Below are 24,444 nucleotides of genomic sequence, written 5' to 3'. Positions count from 1 at the left end.
ACTTTAGAGAGATGGGGGCACTATCCCCGTAGAGATTTAAACCTAGTTGATCACTGGGTCAAGTCTCTTCCATCCCTTGTTCTTCAGTCCCCAATCATGGAGTGGGACCACCACTCCTGCAACATCATGGTTGGGATGACACTTGGTGCTTTCCTCAGTTCCACTGACATCCCAGTCCACTGCACAGACCGTACAGAGGCCCTGGCCCTTCTTGACCAAGCACTGTCCTTCAAATTGTATTGGCCAGTCATTCTATGGGCAATGAAATAAACTGCTTGACCAAGATTCCAGTGACAATTTGACCAAACTGGCTCAGATCACTGGCGCAGGGCTGGGTGAACAGAAACGGTTAGCAACACCCTGAGATCCACATCAGCAGAGATCCCAATAGTCCACTGAGGCCCAGCCTCATCCTATCCTATCTGCTCTACCAAGGTTCTAGCCAGGGAGCTCAAGAACCTGGCTACTGAGTACAAGAACTGTCATGTCCATTACTAGAGCTCCCCTCTCCCCGCCCCAGCTCCATTTGTGGCATTTGTGCTGGCCTGCAGACTCTCTACTGGGCCAGGGAGAGGGTGTAGTTTCCAGAACTCAACAACATGTGCCCCTGGTCACTATGGTTTATGAAGGCCATCCTCCTTGAGGGGAGAAGGCAGTGGGCAAGGGCAAGTCTACCCTTAGCCATCAATAAGAGGGCCAGTGTCAGTGGCCACTGTCTTCAGAGCACTGGTAGGTAATAAATTTGGGACAAACCAAGGTCAGGCTTTCTCTTATCACAGCATCAGACAATTGTTTCAAAATATATTAGATTTGTTTTTTATTGTAGAGCACACACATATTAGGGCAAAGTGCTGCACACACAACTACAAATCATTTTTTGGGGGAAAAGAGCAATAAAAAAACAAACAAAATTAAACACCCCAAAACCACAGAAGACCTGCAACTGCTTTAGTTATGCAGTCTCAACTTGAGGGCTGGCTCCACATCTGGCAAAGGATTTCTGACCCCAAAGAGGGATTTCCTGATGGCTGGCTGCTCCCCACATCTCTAAAGCCACTGAGGCCCGAGGTCAGGCCTCTGTGCACCTCTAGAGTGGTGGTGGCATCGTTGTTCAGAAGGCCTCTGTTTTTGGCAGGCCCAGTCCTTATCTGGCTGCCAGAGACATTCCTAATGAACCTGGATCACCAAAGCCCACAGCTTTCCAGGATCTAACAGGCAGAAACTGTCAAAGACTCTAACTTTCTATTATTTTCAGAAGTTTCTTCCCCAGCATCCATGTCCCTGAGGCAGAGAAAGTACCAACCCAATACGCAGGTCTGACTTCTGGCCTTGGATATAGGCTATAGGTGGACAATAGAGGATGGAAACACCTTCTTAGACAGATGATGGGGGATGGGGGGGAACCAAGATGGCCAACTGAGGAGAAATGGAGAAAGCCAAGAGACTAACGGGAGGGAACACTCAGAACAAAGAAACAAAGCCCTACCACACACCCCAAGTTCCCATAACCCAAATGCTAGACTGGAGGCCAATCAGTTCCTCTAGCTAGAAATAATTCCTACAAATAACCCACTGCAGCAAGTCTAACTGTTCCATACAACCACACACACATGCCTAAAAGGAGCAGCCCAGTGAATGGGCATGCTCTTGGCAAGAGGTCAGGACCACTGTGCTAGTCTCTTGACCACCCAAGATTGGTGGGCAGAGCAAGCTAGAGGGCATGCAGGAAGCCTGGGGACTCAGAAATGGGACAGCAGGGGCTGGCACTGTTTAAGCCCCACACCCAGCCAACCTGAACAGTGGGGAACAGGATATTTGCATGAGCTTCCAGGGCCTGAATAGCAGGTGAAATGTAGGGGCAGCAGGCCCAATGCAGGACCTGTATGGCTCCAAGAGACCTCATCCAAGCATGAGCATCAGTGGAAAAAAAAAAAGGCTGGCAAAAGAATCGCCTTTGTTTAAAACACTGCAAAGATTTACATTTAAAGCCCAAACAAAAATTCCTTAACCAAAACACTTTGTGTGTTTAAATAAACCTAGCCTGACCCATTTCCACTTGAAGACAGCTGTCCCCACTGTCTCGACTGGTTACTCTGGTAAGAGTGTCCCCTACAGAAGCTAACAGCCTTTTCCATCAAGGAGGAAAGCCAAGAACATAAGAACCCAGGTCTTGCGCCAATTCTGTTCTTTAGCCTTAATAGGCAAGAAAGCAAGGAAAACATATATAGGACCAAAATAACAAACAACAAAGGGAAAAACACTCAAACAAACAGAAGATGGGGCAGCTACATCAGGATCAGCCAGAGTTCCAGGTGGGCAGGGGGCCTCAGTGCCTCCGCATCTTCACCTTGCGGGTGGGGCTGCCTGCTGCCTCTGGGCAGTCTCCCGAGGACTCGTAGGACTTGCGCCAGTAGTTCTCAGAGCTAAAGCTGCCCCTCCGCCGGTGTGCGGGCAGAAGCACAGACCGCCGGTTCTCTTCTTTGTCCATCTCCAGGATCCGGGGTCTGCAAACAATAGAGACAAGCTGTTACCTGAGAAGTCAGGAGTAGTCTAGTCTTGCCACCACTGTAGGGGACTCAGAAGCCCCCCATCCTCAGACTGGGTTACTCTTCTCAGTAGATCTCAATCCAGATGCACTAATTAGATGTCTCTTAGTCACCTTGTAGAGTATGTTTATTTCCGACTTTGGTGCTCAGTACCCTGTCAGGTCTGCTGGGTTGGGCTTTCTTATGTCAGGTTCAAACCCCTACAGGGTCCTGCCATACACCTCTACTGTTCATAATCATCCCTTCAAACCTTGGAACTGGTATCGTGCCCCCCCCCCCCCCCCGAGTCTCTGAAACCACTATGCTCTTTTCTGCCCCAGAGCTTCAGCTCTTACAAACTTCTTTCTTTCCTGGAATGCCACTCCCCTTTCCACACAGCTTTCTCATCCCTCTGGTGTCATTTATTTACTTATTTATTTTTGGAGACAGGGTTTCTCCTGTCCTGGATCTCGCTCTGTAGAACGGACTGTCCTCAAACTCACAGAGATCCACCTTTGCCTCCTGACTGCTGGGATGAAAGGCGTGCGCCACCATGGCCCAGTCCCTTCTGGTGTCATTTTAAACATTACCCTCCCAGAAACCCTCTCCAAGAGATCCCTGGTTCACTTCTAAGTGTCAAGATGCTCTCTTAACACCTAAGTATAAACCTATAAATAGGTGTGCCCAGATGGGACTGAAAAAGGGAAGTCATGGGACATTTCTCAGAATTTCTACTGAATCCCTCTTCTAAGGGGTATTATGCACTGGCCAGGCTTTCCCAAAGGACAAGGCTTTGAAGGAATAGACAACCCCAGGCTCCTAACCAGCCTTCTTTAGGCAGCCCATAAGCTACATTGCTGGCCTCTGTTGACGGTTCTAAGTACCTGTGGGCAGCATCAGGGTCTGCCTTGCGGTGGGACCTTTTGGGTTTCAGCGCAGGGTCTCTGCTGTTTCCTGACAGGCGATCTGAAGCATAGTTGGGTGGCAATGTGGAGCTGCTCAGGGATTTTGTTTCCAAACGCGGTGCATCTAATCTTGTCCTGCAAAGGAAACACACACAGGATCTCAAAAGGGTCTCTGGTAATAAGCCACATCAGGACAAATCTATCTCCAGCGAAGACTAGATGGGCTTGCAAACCAACAGTCTGTATACTGTGCCTTGGTCTCTTTGTGATTCAACTAGAGATTGGTCTAGTGACTTCCAGAGAATGTCTTTTTCACTTTCAGGCCTAGAAGTGGAGAATGGGAGTAACTTCTGTTTGGACACCTTCAACGTGTACTATGCATGCAGACAGACCCCAGTGCACTCTCAGCCACAGAAGGCAGCATTTTTTTTTTTCTTCTGGAGCTGAGGAACCAAAAGGGTTCCTTTTTATTTAATAACAATGCATAACAATATATAAAACATAAATATTATTATATATTACATGTAAGATCATATATTTTGGGCTGGAGAGATGGCTCAGAGGTTAAGAGCACTGACTGCTCTTCCAGAGGTCCTGAGTTCAATTCCCAGCAACCACATGGTGGCTCACAACCATCTGTAATGAGATCTGGCGCCCTCTTCTGGCATGCAGGCAGTACAATGTAATAATAATAATAATAATAACAACAAATCTTTAAAAAAGATAATTATGTGTATGTACATGTGTTGTGGGAGTAGGTGCAGATATTCATGGAGGTCAGAGAAGTTGGATCCTATCAAGGTGTCCAAGGGAGAGGTAGTGTTCGCTGTGGTAGAGCAGAGCTGCCCAGGGGTAGCACAGTATTGGGAAAGAGGGAAGTAGCCCACTTTATGCTCCAGAGGTAGCAAGGGTCTCTGTGGGGGCAACAGCTTAGGCATGGTCAAAGCTAGGGAAACCATGATCTAGCCACTCATACTCTCCTGAGGAATGAAGCAGAGCGCACCCGCCACAACCACCCTGTTCCATCCATAAGCTAACTAGGGTGGGGTCTCCTGCAGATCTCTGGCTCCAATGGTAAAAGAAGGCACTGAACTCAGGCTCCTACAGCCTGTCCTGTGAATCCTAGATCCCGTTGCTCTCAGTGGACTTCCTATAGCCATCCAGGTTTGTATCAATCTCCACCTCATTTCTAGTCTATCCCAGCATAACGGATGCCTCAGAGGTTGCACTCTCTCTCTTTGTGGTGCCATGAATGGCACTAGGGCCTCAGACATACTAAGCAAGCCTCTAGCATGGAGCTACAACCCTAGCCCAAGAGCACTTCTCTGACCAAACTACCTCAGGCCAAGACCCTTTTGTTCTTGGATGAGGCCCAACCATTTTGAGCATATCATGCATGTTTCTATAGACTTTCTTTACTTGCCCCTCCCTGGTGAGCATTCAGTGGCTAACTTCCCCAAAGGACATACAGATAGAGATCACTCAGGAGTGACCTAGAGGTCAGACTAATGTCAGATATGGCCGCTGGACATGGACATGTAAATTGGTACTTCCAGATTACAGACAGTGGAAAACAGAAGCAACACCATTAGAAACAGTTCTAAAGAAGCTTGCTGCACGAGGGCAGAGGGATCCACAGGCTCACGATGAGGCTTGGAGATACATCAGTGGCTTTACAAACAGCTGTCACTTTCACAAGAATGTTATTAAAAGGGTTCAAATGCAGATTTGCTGCATTTGTGATAGCTGTAGGGGTTGAAAATTTCCTGACTTCCCAGAATGATAAGTAGCATCACTGAAGACAACAATACCTGGAATCATCTTGTGACTTCACTCTCATAAAAATAAGATTTCCTCGACGGGCGGTGGTGGCGCACGCCTGTAATCCCAGCACTCGGGAGGCAGAGGCAGGTGGATCTCTGTGAGTTCGAGGCCAGCCTGGTCTACAAAGCGAGTTCCAGGACAGCCTCCAAAGCTACAGAGAAACCCTGTCTCAAAAAAACAAAACAAAACAAAAAAGAGAAAGATTTCCTCACTCTAGCATCCTTAGCTACATGTTTGTCCTTGAAAGAATATTAACATGATTTAATAAAGTAAGGAAAAACTTCCTGGCCTTCCAGCCACTGACTATTCCATTTCTGTCTAGACAGTAGTTTCAAGCTCAGAAGTCAGATGTACCAAGCCTTCCCTGATCCTCCCACTAAGGTGGATGTAATTAATTTTGACTTTTTATTTATTTATTTATTTGGTTTTTTCGAGACAGGGTTTCCCTGTGTAGCTTTGCACCTTTCCTGGAACTCACTTGGTAGCCCAGGCTGGCCTCGAACTCACAGAGCCTGGCTCTGCCTCCCAAGTGCTGGGATTACAGGCGTGGGCCACTGCCAGGCACAACTCCCTTTCTGCCTGAGCCCTCTTCCAGGGGAGGAACACTGCGTGTACACCAGGAAATCCTGCAGACACTAGAACCCCATTCACTACCACCACGTCCATGAGCTGACTCCCTCCCGAAGTTGGTTAGCCTCTTGGTCACCTAACCAGTACTTTAACCCTTCAACCACTCTCCAAAGAGGCTGGGTCTTTCTCAGAGTACCAATGACAGGGACATGGCTGATACAAGTACTTTGAAGAACATGCTACCACTTTATCACAGTCAGGTAATTTGTCCCCCACATCCCCATTTTTTTAAAAAAGGTTTATTTATTTATTATGTATACAGTGTTCTGCCTGCATGTGTCCTTGAAGGCCAGAAGAGGGCACCAGATCTAATTGCAAGTGGTTGTGAGCCACCATGTGGGTGCTGGGACTCGAACTCATGACCTCCAGTAGAGCAGTCGGTGCTCTTAACCACTGAGCCATCTCTCCAGCCCCCCACATCCCCATTTTTACAATTTTCTTTCTTTTTTTTTTTTTTGAGACAGGTCTCTCTATGTAGAACTGTCCTAGAATTTGCTATGTAGACCAGGCTGGCCTCAATCTCACAGAGATCTGCCTGTCTCTGCCTCCCAGCCTACAATTCTCTTTATTTTCTTAACTATCTATATATTTATTTATTTGGGTGTTTGAGACAAGGTTTCTCTCTGAGCAGCCTTGGCTTTCCTGGGATTCAGTTTGCAAACTAGGCTGGTATCGAACTCAGAGATCTACCTGCCTCTGCCTCCCAAATGCTGGGATTAAAGGTGTGTGCCACCACCAGTTAATAATTTTATTTTAGACCAAGCGGTGGTGGTACACGTCTTTAATCCCAGCCCTCATGAGGCAGAGGCAGATGGATCTCTGAGTTCCAGGCCAGCCTGGTCTACAAAACTGAATTCCAGGACAGCTAGGGCTACACAGAGAAACCTTGTCTTGAAAAACAAAAGTATTCATTTTATTACCTGTATGAATATTTTGTCTGCATATAAGGATGTGTCTAAACAATCCAGAAGATGGTGTCAGATACCCTAGAACTGGAATTTCAGATGGTTCAGTCACTATCTGAGTGCTAAGAAGAGAAAGAAGTCAGTTCCTCTGGAAGAACAGCCAGCGCTCTTAATTGCTGAGCGATCTCTCACACCCCCCCCACCAAAGATTTATTTTTAATTTTTTTATTTTTATCTAGATGTAATGGCATGCACATTTAATCCTAGAAATTCAGAGGCAGAGGTGGGAGGGTCTCTACAACTTGGGAGGCCAACCTAGCCAGCTAGGGCTACACAATAAGACTCTATCTCAAAATGTGCGCGCATGCCTGCATACTAAGACCATGGAGGCCATAAGAACGTGTTGGAACCACTGAAGTGAGATACAGGCAGTTATGAGCTGCTCAGTATAGATCTAGAAATTGAATTCAGTTCCTCTGGAAAAACAGAAAGTGCTCTTAATCACTGAACTTGTTTTGTAACTCAAGCATATACCTCAGTGACACATGGGCAGGTAGGTGGGTGAAGGCAAGACCTAGAGTGCTCCACTCTGCAAACCACCAACAAGCCAGGAGGCCTGGGTTCATGACAGTACTTGACCATGTACTGTGACTACAAATAAATTGGTCTGTAGTTTGAGGATTTTACTCCCAAGCAAACTCAAAAGGTCACTTCAAAGCAGCCACATTTTGTTCAGCCAGCAAGCACATGGCAGCTATCCATGAACTTCTTTCTCTCCACGAGATCCTTGAGAAAGATCTTGCCAGCTCTTACTGATGTGAGCTGGTGTCAGAGATACCAGAGTTTATACAATCTATTTGAACTTTAGGCAAGATTGACTCTAACCCCTGACTAAACGGAACAGGGCAGATTCAACATTCAGACTCTACTCACTAGAACTTGGTCTCACCAAAAGACATTACAAGGTCACCTCTGATCTTTGGGTAGTATCTGGATGTCCAAGTCAGGGTGATGCTCAGCTCGTCCTTTTACAAGACAAGTCTTAACAGATTTTCTGAAACTACTTGTTGGCAGTCCAAATTATTCTTCACTTTTGAACTAATGTCTCATTTGGCCTGGGTAGCAAGCTAGACACTGGACACCCTCTACTATCCCTGAATATGAACTTGGAGGTTTACAATGGCCATGTACATAGGCTGTGACAGCTTATGGGGGGTGGCATGATAAAGTGCCAGAGTTATGCAAGGTGTCCTGAATGTCAAAATGGTCAGCACCAGGGCCTTGAGGGACAGATAGGTCAACCAGTGTGCACATGTAGAAAATTTTAGAGTGGTGATGTGGATCAAAACATGCATATGTAAGAAAGAAAGGCGTTTCCAAAAAAAGCCATCCTGTCACACAACACATCAACTGCACTGGGGTCATAGGTACTTTAGGGTCGAGTAAGACAAAAGGAAGAACCTCAAGAGACTAGGTTGGATAGTTAGAATTTCATTCTGCCAGTCAAGAGAAACATCTAAGCTAGGTGTGGTGGCACACAGCTATAATCCCAGCACTGGCGAGGCAGAAGCAGGTGGATCTGTGAGTTACAGGCTAGCCTGGTCTATAGAGTAAGTTCCAGACAGTCAGGGCTGTTACAACATTCTATAAAATACCCAGCCAAATAAGTACAAGAAATTGTTATAGCCAAGAGGAGTAAAGTAACATGACAACTAGATGTACACAGGATGCACCTTGATGAGAACAGACGCATGAAAAAAATTAAGTAAACCTAAGTGTGATGGTTAATCTCAATCATCATCTTATTGAGATACAGAATCACCTGGGAGATGAGCCTTTGGGCATGGTGGCTTAGAGAGGATTATCTTGATTGAGTTGGGAAGACCTGCCCATTGTGGGTGGCATCATTCCCTTGGCTGAGATACTGGACTGTATAAAAAAGACAAAAGTGAGCTGAACACAATCATTCATTGCTCTCTGCTTGCTTACTCTTTATGAAATGTGACCAGCTACCTAAATCTACCTCTAAGACTTCCCTATCATGAAGGTCCATATCCTAGAACTATGAGCCGAAATAAATTCTTTCTCTTTTTAAGTTACTTTTGTTACAGAAACAAGAAAACTAATTAATTTACTAGGTAAATCTAAAACCATAGATGATGCATGGATCTCAAAGCCCCAGGCATGCGAACAAAGTGCTTTATCATTAGGCTACATTTTTCAGCCACAACTGATTTCCTTTCTTTTGTTGTTTGTTTTTAGAGAAAGGGTCTTGCTGTAATGCCAGACTGGTTTCCAATTCCTAGGCTCAAGTGACTTGCCTCAGATTTCCAAGAAGCTGAGACTGCAGGCATATGCCATCATGTCTAGTATATTTGGTATATATACTTGTATATCTGTCTATCTCTCTGTTCTGGGGATTGAACCCAGGGCCTGAACTACATCCTAAGTCCAGCATCTTACTTTTTAGTTTGAAGGTCTCACAAACTTGCCTTAGCTGGCCCTCTCTGTAGTCTACGCAGATCCTACACTTAAATCTTCCTCCTTCAGCATTGGTCTCTAACTGTAACAAATATATCTCACTAAATTTAAGATACCAACGATAAAGGAAAATACAGGTTACATGGGAACTCTAATGGTCTCACAATGTTCTACAAATCAAAAACTATCAAAAAACCAAAGCATATAAAGCTAACTGTTTTTCTTTGTTCCTGAGACAGGGTTTCTCCCTACAGTCCTGATTGTTCTGGAACTCACTCTGTAGACCAGGCTAGCCTCGAATTTACAGAGATCCTGCCTCTACCTCACAAGTACTGGGATTAAAGGCATGCACCACCACCACCCGACTGCTAATTGTTTTTCTAGTTCTACATGTGGCAATGACTTTTAAATTTTGGTGGTGGATAAGCACATAAAAATATAATTCGGGCTGGAGAGATGGCTCAGAGGTTAAGAGCACTGACTGCTCTTCCAGAGGTCCTGAGTTCAATTCCCAGCAACCACATGTGGCTCACAACCATCTGTAATGAGATCTGGTGCCTTCTTCTGGCCTGCAGTCAAACATGCTGTATAAAATAATAAATAAATAAATCTTTTTTAAAAAAGGTGTGTGTGTGTGTGTGTGTATAAATAAAATTCAATAGTTGAAAGTCTAATCCAGTGTTAAGCTCCATAGCTTCTGTTCCAAATGCCTATTCTAACTATACAGAAGTTATTGTCTTGCATAGTCTTTGGACCTGGTTGAAGGCCAGAAGAGTGTTGGATCCCCTGGGACTGGAATTACAGATAGTTGTGAGCAGCCATCTAGGTACTGGGAATCCATACCAGGTCTTCTGGAAAAGCAGTCAAGTGTCCTAACCAATGAGCCAACTCTCTAGTCTTTCTTTTCCCCCCCAGAACTGAGGACCGAACCCACTGAGCTAAATCCCCAACCTCTCTAGTCTTTTTGATTCAGGGTCTCTACATGTAGTCCTGGAGCTATGTAAACCAGGCTAGCCTTGAACTCACAGAGATTCACCTGGCCTCTGCACCACCATACTTGACTTACCTGTAACATCTTTTTTAAATAACAAAATTAAAAAACTTAAGATTTAAAAAGACTTCACTTAATTTTTCTTGTTGTTTTTTGTTTTGTTTTTCAAGACAGGGTTTCTCTGTGTAGCTTTGTGCCTTTCCTAGAACTCACTTGGTAGCCCAGGCTGGCCTCGAACTCACAGAGATCTGCCTGGCTCTGCCTCCCAAGTGCTGGGATTAAAGGCGTGCGCCACCACTGCCTTTTTTTTTTTTTTTTTTTTTTTTGGTGGAGCTAAAGATCAAATCCAGGGCCTTATGCTTGCTAGGCAAGCACTCTACCACTGAGCTAAATCCCCAACCCCCACTTAAATTTTAAAGGGGGAAAAAGAACAAACAATATCTAACTCATTAAGCACAGCCGAGTCTGCACACTAGATGAGCTTTGCTCACTATTACACGTCAGAAATAGAAATTGGTGGATCTTACGAGTTCGAGACCAGTCTGGTCTACATAGTGAATTCCAGGCCAGTCAGGGCAACAATTTAAGAATCATTTAAAACAAAAACAAAAAAATCAAACCAAGGGGTTGGGGATTTAGCTCAGTGGTAGAGTGCTTGCCTAGCAAGCTCAAGGCCCTGGGTTCGATTCCCAACTCCACATACACAAAAAAACAAAAACAACAAAAAACCCCAAACCAAACAAACAAAACTACCAAAACCAAAAGAAAGTGCAAGCCTCATGTAGCCCAGGCTGGCTGGCCTCCTACCTCCACTTCCTAAGTGTCAACATTTCAAGAGTGCCTCACTATGCTTGACTAACCTTCCATTTCTTTGTTTTCTTCCTTCTCTTCCTCCCTTCTTTCTCTTTTATTCTATGACAGACCTGCCTCCAAGTCCCAATCCTCTCACCTCAGTCTCTCAGAAGCTGGACTGCAGGCATTAGTGAGCCACCATGCTCAGGTAGGAGAGAGCAGGTTATTAGTGTTAGTCTCTGTTAGTCTCAAGGGTGCCGAGCCACGGCAACGAGCCAGCTAAATACTATAGCCCACCTCTCTACTCGTGACCTCACTCCTAGCTCCTTCTAGAAGTGAAAGCCTAGGCATTTTTAAAGTAGGCTGCTAAGGCACAGTCTAAAAATAATCACCGAAAGCACATGTGACGAATCAGAACAGGCATGAATGCGTGAGTGCGTACATGCGTGCTTGTGCATGTGAGAGACAGAGAAGTGAAAGGGTTTAGGAAAGTACTCCCCAAATCTTGTTTCAAGTCTATGCCCAAAGGACTAGGGATAACTCAGGATTAAGAGCATGCACTATTCTTGCAGAGATCCTGAGTCTGGTTTTTAGCATCCATGTCTGGTGGGTCACAACTACTTGGAACTCTAGCTCCAGGGAACCTGACTCCCTCTTCTGGACTCCACAGACACCTACACATATGTGCACACACCCACACACTGACACACACATACATATAATTAAAAATAAATCCTTAAAGGAAGGGGAAAAAGTGTGCCAATAAATATCAGGAGTACTTCTTTACTCAACCCTCAATTTCCTAAACAGTCTGAGGATGTAAAATAAGAGAATCTGTGTCTTTCCGCTCTCCTAGATTACATAGTGGCATGAAAGAAGTAGAGAGTTAAGTTCTAAGAGGATTCAGACAGGCCTGTAGTTAAGGCAGAGGATGACAGACATGAAGGTACTTACTTCCTGAGAATGATGACCGCTCGGCGTTCTTTAATGTCCTGAGGCCGTATGCAGTGAGTGATTTCATCAGCAGCATACCCACTAGAAAGACACAGAACAAGTTACCAGTAAGAGAGCAGACAGATAACCAATGCATGGGGGACAGGCATTATGGCTGCCCTCTGCCTACTACTTGAGAAATTCAAGAATCTACATGGGAGGGAACTGTTTAAGCTCTAAGAAGTGTCTGCCTAGAAACCATTAAAGGCAAACCTGGCACAGAAGATTTACTGGTTACTTAAGACAGTCTGAAGCAGGACTTTCCGAACAGAGACTAGAGTCCTTTTTGTTTGCAGCTCTTCAGGCTAGGGTGTAGTGTGGAGGTAAAGCACTTGCCTGACAAATGTGAGGCTCTGGGTTCGATCCCCAGCACTAGAACAAATATAATATAAAACAAAGAAACTCTGGAGGCGACTGGACACGGAGGAAGTCAAGGTAGCCACTGACAGCACAGACATAGGGACCACTAAGTCCCAACACAGAACTTTATTACTCGGAAAAAACTTTCAAAAGCCTCCTCTGGGGAAGATAAAAAATAAATAAATAAATGATTTTTTTTTTTGAGGCAGAGCTTCTCTGTGTAGTTTTGGAGCCTGTCCTGGACCTCGCTCTGTAAACCACCTGGCTCTGCCTCCCGAGTGCCAGGATTAAAGGCGTGTGCCACCACCGCCCAGCCGAGATCCAAAAATTTGAAGACAGTTATGTTTAGGATATTTTATGAATTTCCATCATAATAAAATTTCTACCTAAAGTTACATGATTTTAAAACTACTTAAAGGCTAACAAATATGGATAGATGACTATTCTCAGCTGGCATCCCTCTGACTTGAAGTTCCAGGGCTCTGATTACTGAGCCCCTCACATGTTCTCAGTGAGCACCCCAAGAGATAAGATACTCCCAGTCCAAGCTACTCCACTGAGCTGCAGAGAGTGACACAGCCAGACACCTGCCCAACCAGGTACCAGGTCTGATGAAGAGCTTGCCTTCAAGCTTTCCCATTTAAGATTCCTAACTGCTCCTAGGCCATATACCTTTTGTTTAGTTTTGGTTTTTACTCTGTATAGCAGGCTGGCCTTGAACTCAGAGATTCATGTGCCAATGCCTCCCTGCTGCTGAGATTAAAGCCCTGCACTACCATGCCTGTGCATATACCCTTTTCTCATGGCTGCTCATCCGTTCCTTCTCTAGTGCAGGTGTAGGGATAACACATGCTTAACTACCTGAAACACAAAAGATCTGGGAATGACTCCATCAGGGTTAGGCTGTCCTAAGAGCAATGCTGGATTCAAAAGCCACTAAGAAATACAAAGCCAAATTATTTCAGGGTCAGACCTTAGAGCAGTGGTTCTCAACCTTCCTAATGCTGCAACCCTCTAATACAGTTCCTCATGTTGTAGTGACCCCCACCCATAAAATTATTTTGTTGCTACTTCATAAAGGAAAGCACTTCTGATTTAAAAAGCTAGGCTTGGTAGTATACACCCTTAATCCCAGCAAAGGCATGTGGATCTCTTAAGAGTTCTAGGCCAAACTAGTCTCCACAGCAAGGACTATATAGAGCTAGGACTATATAGAGGTGCCTTCCCCCACCCCCAATTCTGGTTTGAGTCCATGCTGGCGGTAGAATAAGCCTATTTGTAAATGCTTTACCTGTTCCTATTCCCACAACCAGCTGCTTCTAGATCAGGGTTCTTTAGTGGTTTGGCGTGTGCATGTACTCAAGTGCGTATTATCCTCACAAGAGACTAGGAAAAATATCCATAAACCAAATCAAGCTAGAAAATAATTAAGAGTTCCAGAAAAATATCAGGATGTAGAAGGGTTTGAGAATTACTATAGCAAAAAAAATCTATTGACTTTAACTGAGTATTGACCAAAGAACTTACTCTTCATTCCTATTAGTAACTATGAGCCCACAGAGGGAAGTGCCACATAGAAATTAGAGAGGACTTGGATTCAAATTAGGACTTTGTCTGAGACAAGGTTCTCTACACAGCCCTGGCTGTCCTAGATGAAACTCACTATGTAGACCAGGCTGTCCTCAAACCCAAGAGATCTGCCTGCTTCTGCCTCCTTAAGTGCTGGGATTAAATGTGTGTATCACCATGCCCCACCAAGCTGCAAGCTTTGTGACCTGAGTTAAGTCACATGCTTGAACAGAAAATCCTTAGTTTCTTCAGTGTTCATTTTGTCATGCTTTTTAATTTAGGTACTCATTTTTTGTTGGGGTGAAAATGATGCTGGGGTGCTCAGAGTGCCTTGGACCCTCCTACCATTTGCTAAGCATCTGGCACTGCTAAAGGGCCTAGCCCTCTTAGCAAGCCTTGAGTTCTGCTCCTGCAGAGGAAACACAATTTCAGATCCCCACAGGGTTCCATGTTCTACACCCGCAGGGGCCTTTCGGCCCTATCCCAGGCTAGGAGCTAGCTTTAGTCTCTTTTTTTCCCTTTCCATTTCAACTTGTAAGATAAGGCCTCACACTGTAACCCAAGTGGGCCAGTAACTATGTAGTTCAGACTGGCCCCAAACCCACAGCAATCCTCCAACCTCAGCCTCTTGAATGTGGAAATTATAGGTGTGAGCCGTGTTATTATTACTTTATATTAGTGACAAGAGACTGGGCTTCATACCACACACACACAGATCTCAGAAGAGCCGAGTGTAACGGCACATCTCAAAAGGCCTGACTCTGCAGTGCCAGCTACATGCGATGTTCCCTGATGTTAACAAGGATTATGTTTGACTTGGCTATTATGTAAGTATGACCAAGGGCCTTGACTTCTCATTTCCAACAAGAAACCACTTCTCAATGCAGCTCTGGAACAAATCCAGATTGTTTGTCAAAGTTTGACTGCTTCCATGTTCCCTGCCCCATCCTCCAAAGGGCTATAAAACAAGCAAGCCATGCCAGGTTCCTGCCCTAAGCCCAGGCCTCACAACTAGAATGGAGGGAGCACTACACAGAACCTCAGAAGTGACCTTGACATACCAACCCTATATTTAAGTCTTATTAACATCAGTATTCTAGAATATCCTGTTATCAGTGATAGCCTACTGTTTTTTCCTCTGGGGAGAAGGAACCCAAAAAGTTCTAACGTAAGTTTTTTTCCTGGCTGAACTTAAGCAGAAAATGCCAAGACCACAAGAGTGCCTTTTATTGCTAAGAATCCTACTTGCTACAGGAGACACTGAAAATCTCACTCTGTGGATTTGAAATGTAATATGCCCTGGGTCCTGTTCTACCCTTGATGTGAAGTAAAGTTCTATTGCTGTCTATTCCTGTTTTTGCAGGCAAAGTAGAGGAGGAATACCTTATGTTGTCCAGCTGGTCTGCTCTCTGCCTGGGCTGAGACCCCATGCCCAGCAACAATGCTTATTATGCTATCCATAACCACCAAGTGACAGGACCTAGCTCTGTTACTAGTCCTATACCTTAGAATAACGAGGGAGCTGACCTGTCTATCTCCTCTATGCTGGTAAAAATTCCCTAAGCCTCCTGCCCATGTTACCCAACCACATCATCCCATGACTCTACTATATTAGGACTACAGAAATTGTGTTTTCCTTCTAAGACAACACTCTGTTCAAAGGCCTTACTCAACTCTGCACAGTGGACAAAAAATTAAATATGTGCTAATATTCTACACCAAAACAGTCTATCACTTTAAAGCCTCTATTTTTAAGAGCATCAAAACAGATTGCAACAAGCCTTTCCTTAGAGGACTGTACACAAATTAAATGAGCCTGAAAAACCATTACTAAGGAAATGTGCAGGACTATGCATGTCTCTTCTGGAGACAGCCTTAGAGATGGAGTTGCTGAAGCTCATTTCCAAGATGGCCTCCATTCCCCAACTGTTCCATATCCACCTAGGCCAAGGCAGACCAAAACAAAAACCACCTTGAACTGGACAAGGTCACAGCCTAATGCTAGCCTCCCTTTGATGGGCTACTTTCCTTAGGCAGCCCCCTTGCGCCTCATCACTGACTGACACCCGGGCAGGACTGTGGACTCAAGCTTCCAGGAGAAGAAATGGCTTGACTTTACCGACGTTCCGGTGCTTTTTAGACACCAGTCTACCCTAATTCTGCAATACCACAGTACTGACGGCAGTTCATCTGTTGAGACACCTTTTTCCTTTTTTTTTTTTTTTTTTTTTTGGTTTTTTGAGACAGGGTTTCTCTGTAGCTTTGGAGGCTGTCCTGGAACTCACTCTGTAGACCAGGCTGGCCTTGAACTCACAGAGATCCATCTGCCTCTGCCTCCCGAGTGCTGGGATTACAGGTGTGTGCCACCACCGCCCGGCTCTTAAGACATCTTTAAACTTCATGAACTAGCCATATAATAGAGATTCAATCTTTTCTGGCAATTCTAAAGCATCATTGGCTTCCTTCTTAGCACAAGTGGAAAATAAGACCATTAAGTTAATTTGATCATGGCTGGTGTGCACACACACCCTCTCAGCATTCACACTCAGGAGGCAGAGGCAGAGGCAGGTTGATCTTTTGAGTTTCTTGGTATATATAGTAAATTCTAGGCTGTCCAGGGCTACAAAGTGAAACCCGTCTCAAAAAAGAAAAAAATTGCTGATATTCAAACAGCTAAAATAGTGATGCTAAAACTTCACCAAGTTTTCCTAATCTTTTTGGTTTTTTTGGTAGCCAAATGTGTTAAGTAGGTAACAAGTGAAAGCACAAAATCCCATCTGTTTCTTGGTAACAAGGTTTAACTTGAAATGGGGCTTTGCTGACCTCAAGAAGTACCAGTCCTATGAGACAGGAAGGGTTTATATGGCAGAGTGTTGCATACTAACTGCTCAGTCTAAAACAGCTGGCCAGCCAGTCAGCCCTGAAATTTTCATGGCCTGTTTGTTCTTTGCTTGCTCTGAGTTTCCTTTTTGAGACCATGACTTCCAGCTAGGTGCTGCTTCTTTGCTACTTTCTGCCTTGTCAGGCCTGGCAATACAAAAGGAAGCCAATTTCAACAACCAACAGCCCTTCCAGGGGGTGTATAGTCCTGAAATAGGAAAATTTCAAACAAGGGGCAAGTGAGATGGCTCAGTAGACAAAGGTTCTTTCTGACTACATTAGTTTGACAGTAGAGACCCACAGGGAGAGAATCAACTCCCTAAGTTGTCCTCTGATGCACCACAAACACTTATGCGCGCACACACACACAAACAAACAAATGTACGTAACAGAAAAAAAAAAAAAATCCAAACAACTGGTGCAGTCCAGGGCTTTTCCCAACTATTTTTAAACCACAAAGCTAAATTTTGCTTTCATTCTGCCAAACAAACTTAACAGGGATGCTTGACTGCTCGATCCCCCAATACTATTAACCAGAAGGGCCAAAGACTAAGCTCGCAGTACAATAGATGGCTAGGTGGAGCAGTCATTCCAGATCGGGAGCTGAGACCCAGGTCTCTGGAAAGGACTACAAAACAGTGGTTAAAGGAAACAGTTCACAAGCAGTTAGCCTTGAGGTGATTATCCTAACATCTGGAGCCTGTTTTTTTAAATTTTTTTTTTAATTAAAAAAAAAATTACCTTATAAAGTAATGTATATATTGCCTTTAAAAATATTCATTCATTCACTTATTTATTTATTAAAAATACAGTGTTCTGCCTGCCTGTATACCTGCAGGCCAGAAGAGGGTGCCAGATTTCATTACAGATGGTTGTAAACCATCATGTGGTTGCTGGGAATTGAACTCAGGACCTCTGGAAGAACAACCAGTGCTCTTAATCTCTGAGCCATCTCTCCAGCCCCCCCCCCGCTTTTAAATGAATTTTTTAAAAAGATTTTATTATTTATTTATGTATATGAGTGCTTTATCTACATGTACAACTTTATGCCAGAAGAGGGCATCAGATCCCACTAGAGATGGTTGTGAGCCACCATGTGGTTGCTGGGAGTTGAACTCAGGACCTTTGGAAGAGCAGGCAGTGCTCTTAACCACTGAGCCATCTCTCCAGCCCTATATTGCTTTTTTATTTATGCATGTGGGGTGGGTGTACATGCATATAAGAGGTCAGAGGTCAACTTCAGGTGTCATTCCTCAAGCATCATTTATTTTGCTTTTTTTTTTTTTTTTTGAGATAGGGTCTCTTACTGGCTAAGAAGGCTAAGTTGGGTGGCTAGTGAGTCCTGTCTTCACTTCTCTGGCCCTCGGATTACAAGTATGGGCCATCACATCTGGCTTTAAAGAAGGAAAAAAAGGGGTGGGAATTAAACTTACGTCCTTATGCTTTTAAGCACTAAAGTTTAGTTTATCCACTGATCTCCAATTCTGGGGTCTGTTTTAGTCTGCCCTATTCACTTTACAGAGCCAGGACAAAGAATGTGGGACAAACTGACATGAAGAAAAGGTAAACATAGATCTCTAAAGAACAGCATAAGGCCGGGCACGCCTTTAATCCCAGCACTCCGGAGGCAGAGGCAGGCGGATCTCTGTGAGTTCAAGGCCAGCCCGGGCTACAGAGTTAGTTCCAAGAAAGGCGCAAAGTTACACAGAGAAACCCTGTCTCCAAAAAAAAAAAAGAGGGGAAAACAGCATAAAAAGGGAAAAGGGGACCCCTTTTCAGGCCCAAATTGGGAAGGTTACCAACAGTTAAAAACTGCCAGCTGGGTTTGGAAAGGAATGTAAAACACTTCTAGAGAGGTCTGTGAAGTCTTGCTCTAATAAAAATGCAGGTCTAGACACCAGAGTCAAATCTCTGCCACTAATCAAAACACTTGATGAACACCAATAAATGTAAAACAATTTTGCCATGGTGCCTTTGCCAAATACAGACACCATTGCCACTAACAAGTGAAGGCAGCAATTAGAATCCATCCACATCTACACTCATCTATCTAACCTGTAGCTTTAACACTCTCACCTCTGGAAAGTGAACCCATCAGGAAAGAAGGAAAAAGCAAACTTCTTACAGGCTTCCACTCAGGATTTGATGAGGGCCATTACTAATAGGCAGGTGCTCATTTAACTACATACCAGGCAAGTAGAGTACCAGGGAGCAGGTTCTTGAAGATTTAAATTAGCAGGTGTGTCCAGACCCTAGTACAATAGTTCTCAACTGGGGATGACGCTGCCCCACAACCCTCACCTACTGGGACACCTGTCAACGTCTGATTTTTTTTTTTTTTTTTTTTTTTTTTTTGAGACAGGGTTTCTTTGTGTAGCTTTGGAGCCTGTCCCGGAACTTCCTCTGTAGACCAGGCTGGCCTCGAACTCAGAGACCCACCCACCTGCCTCTGTTTCCTGAGTGCTGGGATTAAAGGCATGTGCTACCACTACCTGCTGGCTCAGATTTTTTATTGTCAGAAAAAGTGTTACTAGCGTCTATCAGAAAGACCAGGGATGTTTTTTTTTCTTCTTCACTGCATGTACAGCTCATCCAGAAAAAAATTTACAAGCTCCAAATATCAACAGTAGTTGAGAAACTACTGTTATCACCAGGCCTCACAGCAACCATGTTTATCAATGTCTACATTCTACTGCTGCGTTTGAAGCTCTGCTATCTTGTGATTCCACTACTCTAGCTAATTTCTAGTCATTCTTTAGTTCCAGCTTCCTTCCTCCCAAGAACTTCCACTATCTCAGTAAGATGCCCCCTTACATGTTTCCTTGATTATCTTTCTGGATTCTGATGATCCATCTAGGCTGAAAGCTTCTACTGAGAATGAACTATGTGAAGACTGCAGCCACTTTCAAGACCCACCAATTCCCTAGCACCTTTTCCAGCCAGAGCAGGGGCTCACTAAGTAGTTGTATAGATATTTGAGTGTCTATCCTTTTTTTTTTTTTTAATAGTGATTTATTTATTTACCATGTATGACTGCAGGCCAGAAGAGGGCACCAGATCTCATTACAGATGGTTGTGAGCCACCATGTGGGTGCTGGGAATTGAACTCAGGACCTTCTGGAAGAGCAGTCAGTGCTCTTAACCTCTGAGCCATCTCTCCAGCACCGAGTGCCTATCCTTTTAGACACCAAATCACATTTCACTAAAAGACTGCAAAAGTTGGCACCATCTATCTGTTATAGAGCTAAGAAAACCAGCTCTGAGAAGATACCTCCAAGATCCCAAAGAAAGCTAGCCATGATGGCTCACTTCTGCAATCCTAGTACTCTGGAAGCAGAGGCAGTAACAGTGCTGAGCTGGGGACAGCCTAGGCTACAGAGTGAGACTCTGCCTCAAAAATAAATTAATAAAACCCCCAAGCAAGCTGGATTCAAAGCCTGGGGCAGCACTTTTCCGGACATGGCTGTGCCTCCCACACTAACTCTGGAGCCAAGTCTGAATCCAGGAAGGGTTGGAAAGGACTGGGAAAGCTTTAGAAAAGACCATTTTCTTGCTGATGCAATCTTGTTAATCACTAACAGACCTGCACATTAAGAATTTTTAAGTTCTGCTTTTAAATCCAGGAGTGTGCTGTAGGGGGAGTCTCAAAGTGCCTGAGAATTCCCCATTAAGCAGCCAGTCAGCCAGACCTCTAAACACCTTAAAGGTGTATGACCACGTGGAAAAATATCTCACTAAATGACCAAAGGGCCTCTGTGTGAAATCCTTTCAGCACAAAGAAACTTCAACAGAACAGACCCTAAAATCTTCCCTACACAGCAAGCTTCCTGGAAATCCCTTCTTTTGGAAGGTAGGTGGATCTCTTTGAGACAATGTCAAACTTACAAAGCAACCCTCTTGCCTCAGCCTCATGAGTGCTGAGCGTATAGGCATGCACTACCAGGCAAAGCTGGAAATCCCTTTTAAAAAATTTTTGTCAAGGCATCCATCTGGAAGCATCATACACATCTGAACCACTTGAAGTCTGGGCCCCATTTTGGGGATTAATAAAGTACATTAACTAGGCTTCCCTTTTTTAGGGCTGGAAGAAGACAGCCTCCAAATAGAACCCCACTTCATATAAATCCCATCAGTGTTCCAGCAGATGATTTACCCTGCTGGCCAGGCACTGAGCTAATTCTTAGCAGGATCTGGGGCCCCAACTGGCCAAGAGCCTAAGATGTGGTCACCAAATCACAAAGCCAAACACCAGGTCAACAGACCAGCTGTATTTTGTTTTACTGGATCCCAGTAACAGCTAAGGCATTTCTACAAAGTGCCTAGGCCTGAAACCAAGAGAATTTCAAGAGAATGCTGTCACTTTATTTCTGGCTAACCCACTAAATTGTTCAACCCAAGGAAGTCATTCTTCGGAGAAATCTGTACCAAAAACAAAAACAAAACAAAACAACAAACAAAAAAACCCCAAACCTCAAGGGCTCTGCCTGATTTTCTGTTAAGGAATCCACTCTACTTTGTGAAACCACAAACACCGGAGCAGAGAAAAACTTTTAGGTAGACAACGGAACGGGGAAAACTTCTAGATAGTTAAGCACAGGTTTTCTTTCTTTTTAAGATATGGAAATGAAGTCCAAAACCGAAAGTGATTTGCTTAAAACCACATGGAAAACATGAAGCCTTGAGTTCTTTTATCTCGAGGCCCCACAAAAACTGGCCAGTGTACATCTGTAATCCCAGCACTTGGGAGGTAGAGGCAGGAGGATCAGACATTCAAGATCATCCTTTTTTTTTTTTTTTTTTAAGATCATCCTTCTTTGTGTAGAAAGTTGAAGGATAACTTGGACTGAGACCCCCGTCTTCAAAAACAAAAACAAAATGCAAAACAAGCACTACATCCTTGGAAAACTGAGTCCTATGCTAGCCTTCAGAAAATGCTTAGCTTCTCAGAATGAGGCTTTTATAGATGAATTCTCAGATAACTATTACGACCACTTCAAACCTGCCTGCAGGTACAGAATTCCATATTGGTCTTATCCCGCTAAGAGTTTCAGACACAAGATTCCTATAGTCTGCAGGAAAAAGGATGAGTCAGAACCATAAAAAGAACCGGCTCCCATCAGCTGCGGCTTCCGGGACCCGGCTGGATAGGTTTAGGCGGCAGGGTGCAGGGCCAGCCCCTCCTCCCAGGTGTGTGTTACCTGAGCACAGTCACGCTCCCCCTGCGCACCGGCAGAGAAAGCACAGGTTCCGACACCCGGATGGGTTTGAACTGGAACTTGCAGCCGAAGCAAAGGGCCGAGTCGCTAAAGAAAGACACAGACACGATCGGGCGCTCGAAGATGTGGATGGGGTCAACGTGAGACACAATGCAGCCTCCAGGCTGGTAGTCGTTGATGACTGCGCTGTTGACGAAGCCCTCGGGGATGACGCGGTGCTCCACCAGCTTCTGGATCACCAGCTGATGCACCCATTCGGGGATCTCATCGACGTCGCCCGGCGGGTAGAGGCGCTCCTGGCCCGGCCCGCGCTTTTGCAGCTGGGCGCCGTACGTGTAGCCCTCGCCGAAGAAGTACTTGTTGCGCAGGGGGGCCCGGTCCACGGTGTGCTCGTTGTAAAGCCCCTTCTCGGCGCGGGACACCACCTCGTCGATGCGGGCCTCGATCTTGGAGCACTCATCCTGGCTGAAGAGCCGTATCTGCCGGATTCCGCTCTTCACCTTGCGCGCCTCCTCCTCCTTCTGCAATTGCTGCTCCTCGTAGTCGCTGCGTTCCGGGTCCGAGTCCTCCTGGTACTTCCGTTTGGTGGTCCCGGACACCGGGTAAGGCTCTGCTGCGGCCGCGGCAGCCGCGGCGGCGGCCACAGCAGCGGCTGCAGCGGCGGCGGCTTCCCGGCTGCCAGCCTTGTAGTTGTCCCGGGACGTCATGGACTTCAGCTTCTCACGCAGGTCCGTGTAGCCGCTGGCGGCCGCCATGGCCCCCGCAACTCAACTCTAGGATCCTCCGGGGCGGCCCGGCATGGCTCTGGAGGGACGCACCCGGGGGCCCGAGAGGGAAGCGGGGGTCCTCAGAGCCGGGCCGCCATGCGTGGCCCAATGAACCAGCGGGGGGCGTAGAGGGGCCAGGAATGGGTCGAGCCTCAGCAGCGGCAGGTCATGCAGCACAAGCGACGGCGAGGCTTCTTCCTCCTCCACCTTCTCCACGTCCCGAGGAGCAAGGGCGCCGGCAGCGCCTCATGCCGTGGAGGGGCTCGGCGAAGACTCGGCCAGACTCTGGCTCAGACCCTCAGACGCCCGGCCCGGCCCGCACTTTAAAGCTCTCTCCACGACGTCACCGCCTGCCCGCCCGACCTCCGACAGCGCCGCTCCTTAGCGGGCTTCTCGACGCGCAGGCGTAGTGCTAGCGGCCACGGGGCTCCGCGCACCCTTGAGCATGCGCGTGCGGGCGGGCCCCCCGGCGGCCCAGGGGCCGGCGCATGCGCACGCGAGGCCCGCTCGCCGTCCGCCGCCCCTCCCCCCCCCCCCCCCCCGAAGACTTCGAGAGAACAGCTCCCAAACAACAATTTGCCTTTCACGCCACGCCGCCTCCGGGACCCAAGGACTCCACCCGCTGGGCTGTGCTCGCGGTGTCAACTCGGCTGCGCTGCCGCGTCACGGCATCGTCCGGATGCCCGCAGACGCCTCGGCTTCCAGCGCACAATCCTCGGGAATCACCACAACCCAATCCGCCCCGCGACCGCCCCCTTTGGCGCTTCCACTTTCTTAATTGGACTGCCGGCCACGCGTTGGGCAAACACAGACTGGAGTTTCCAGAGTCGGTTGGTAAATCATGCCTGTCAATCAGCTAGTCTCCTAGGCTACTGCGTCCATCACTTAATTAGCTTCGGGCAGAAGCTCGAGGACCCCTGAAGGGTGAATAGGTGGCTAAATAAGTGCCTGAATGGAGTTCTCGGAGGAGGAAATCCCTGTGGACTCCTGTGAAGCTTCGGAAACAGTAGGAAAGTTTTCAAATTGAGGGCTGGAGAGCATCAGACCCAAACTCCGGAGCAAGCCAGGACAGCAACAAAAGCTAGAGGCGCGCAGTCCGGGCATCCCACACCCTGTTCCCTACCGCCATCGCTTCCTAGAGCGGACGTTCCACGAGTCACGTCCCGGGACTGCCCGCCGTGCGCGGAGCCGCGGGCACGCGCACGGGCGTAGCTTGTCTCTGCTGGGGGTGGATCTTTGCACCCCTGTTGTAGAGGGACGACGAGAGGGCTTACGTCTCACGAGCGTGCGTTTACCACGGATTAGTTCAAATTGGGTGTTTACTTCAGACATTGAAAACATTTGAACAGCGGTGTGTAAAGTGCGCCTGCAACCCCAGCACTATGGAGACAGAGGTTGGAGAATAGCCCACAAGTTGGAGGCCAGCCTAGGCTGCGTAAAGAGCCTCTGTCTCAAAAACAACCACAACAAACTCAAGCAACACAAAAGCCTGAAGCGGCAGGGCCTAAACAAAGGTGTGGCCATGCTGGAGGTCCCTGAGCATTCTGGCAAATAGGTTTCTGCTCCCAACCTCCCCCAAATGAAATCAACCGCTCTGCTTGGTTCC

At 46.2% G+C, this 24,444-nt stretch overlaps 1 protein-coding gene across 1 annotated transcript; it reads right to left on the bottom strand.

Moving 5' to 3' along the window:
- Positions 1 to 792: 792 nt before the first annotated feature.
- Positions 793 to 23,870, bottom strand: Alkbh5 (alkB homolog 5, RNA demethylase). Its single transcript, XM_036195715.1, has 4 exons — positions 22,054 to 23,870; positions 12,008 to 12,088; positions 3,410 to 3,565; positions 793 to 2,504 (listed from the first exon to the last, which is right to left on the bottom strand). The coding sequence occupies exons 1-4, from the start codon at positions 22,824 to 22,826 to the stop codon at positions 2,327 to 2,329; spliced, it is 1,188 nt and encodes a 395-aa protein (XP_036051608.1). The 5' UTR covers positions 22,827 to 23,870; the 3' UTR covers positions 793 to 2,326.
- Positions 23,871 to 24,444: the final 574 nt, after the last annotated feature.

This window comes from Onychomys torridus, chromosome 8 (assembly GCF_903995425.1).
Source record: "Onychomys torridus chromosome 8, mOncTor1.1, whole genome shotgun sequence".
Taxonomy (NCBI): Eukaryota; Metazoa; Chordata; class Mammalia; order Rodentia; family Cricetidae; genus Onychomys; species Onychomys torridus.
The sequence above is the reverse complement of the archived record's forward strand: the minus strand, read 5'-3'. Positions and strand labels throughout refer to the sequence as shown.

Coding starts and splice junctions, on each gene's coding strand:
- Alkbh5 (XM_036195715.1), bottom strand. CDS start 22,826: ATGGCGGCCGCCAGCGGCTACACGGACCTGCGTGAGAAGCTGAAGTCC. Junction 12,089..22,053: donor GGGAGCGTGACTGTGCTCAG/GTAACACACACC, acceptor GTGTCTTTCTAG/TGGGTATGCTGCTGATGAAA. Junction 3,566..12,007: donor GCGGTCATCATTCTCAGGAA/GTAAGTACCTTC, acceptor TTTCCTTTGCAG/GACAAGATTAGATGCACCGC.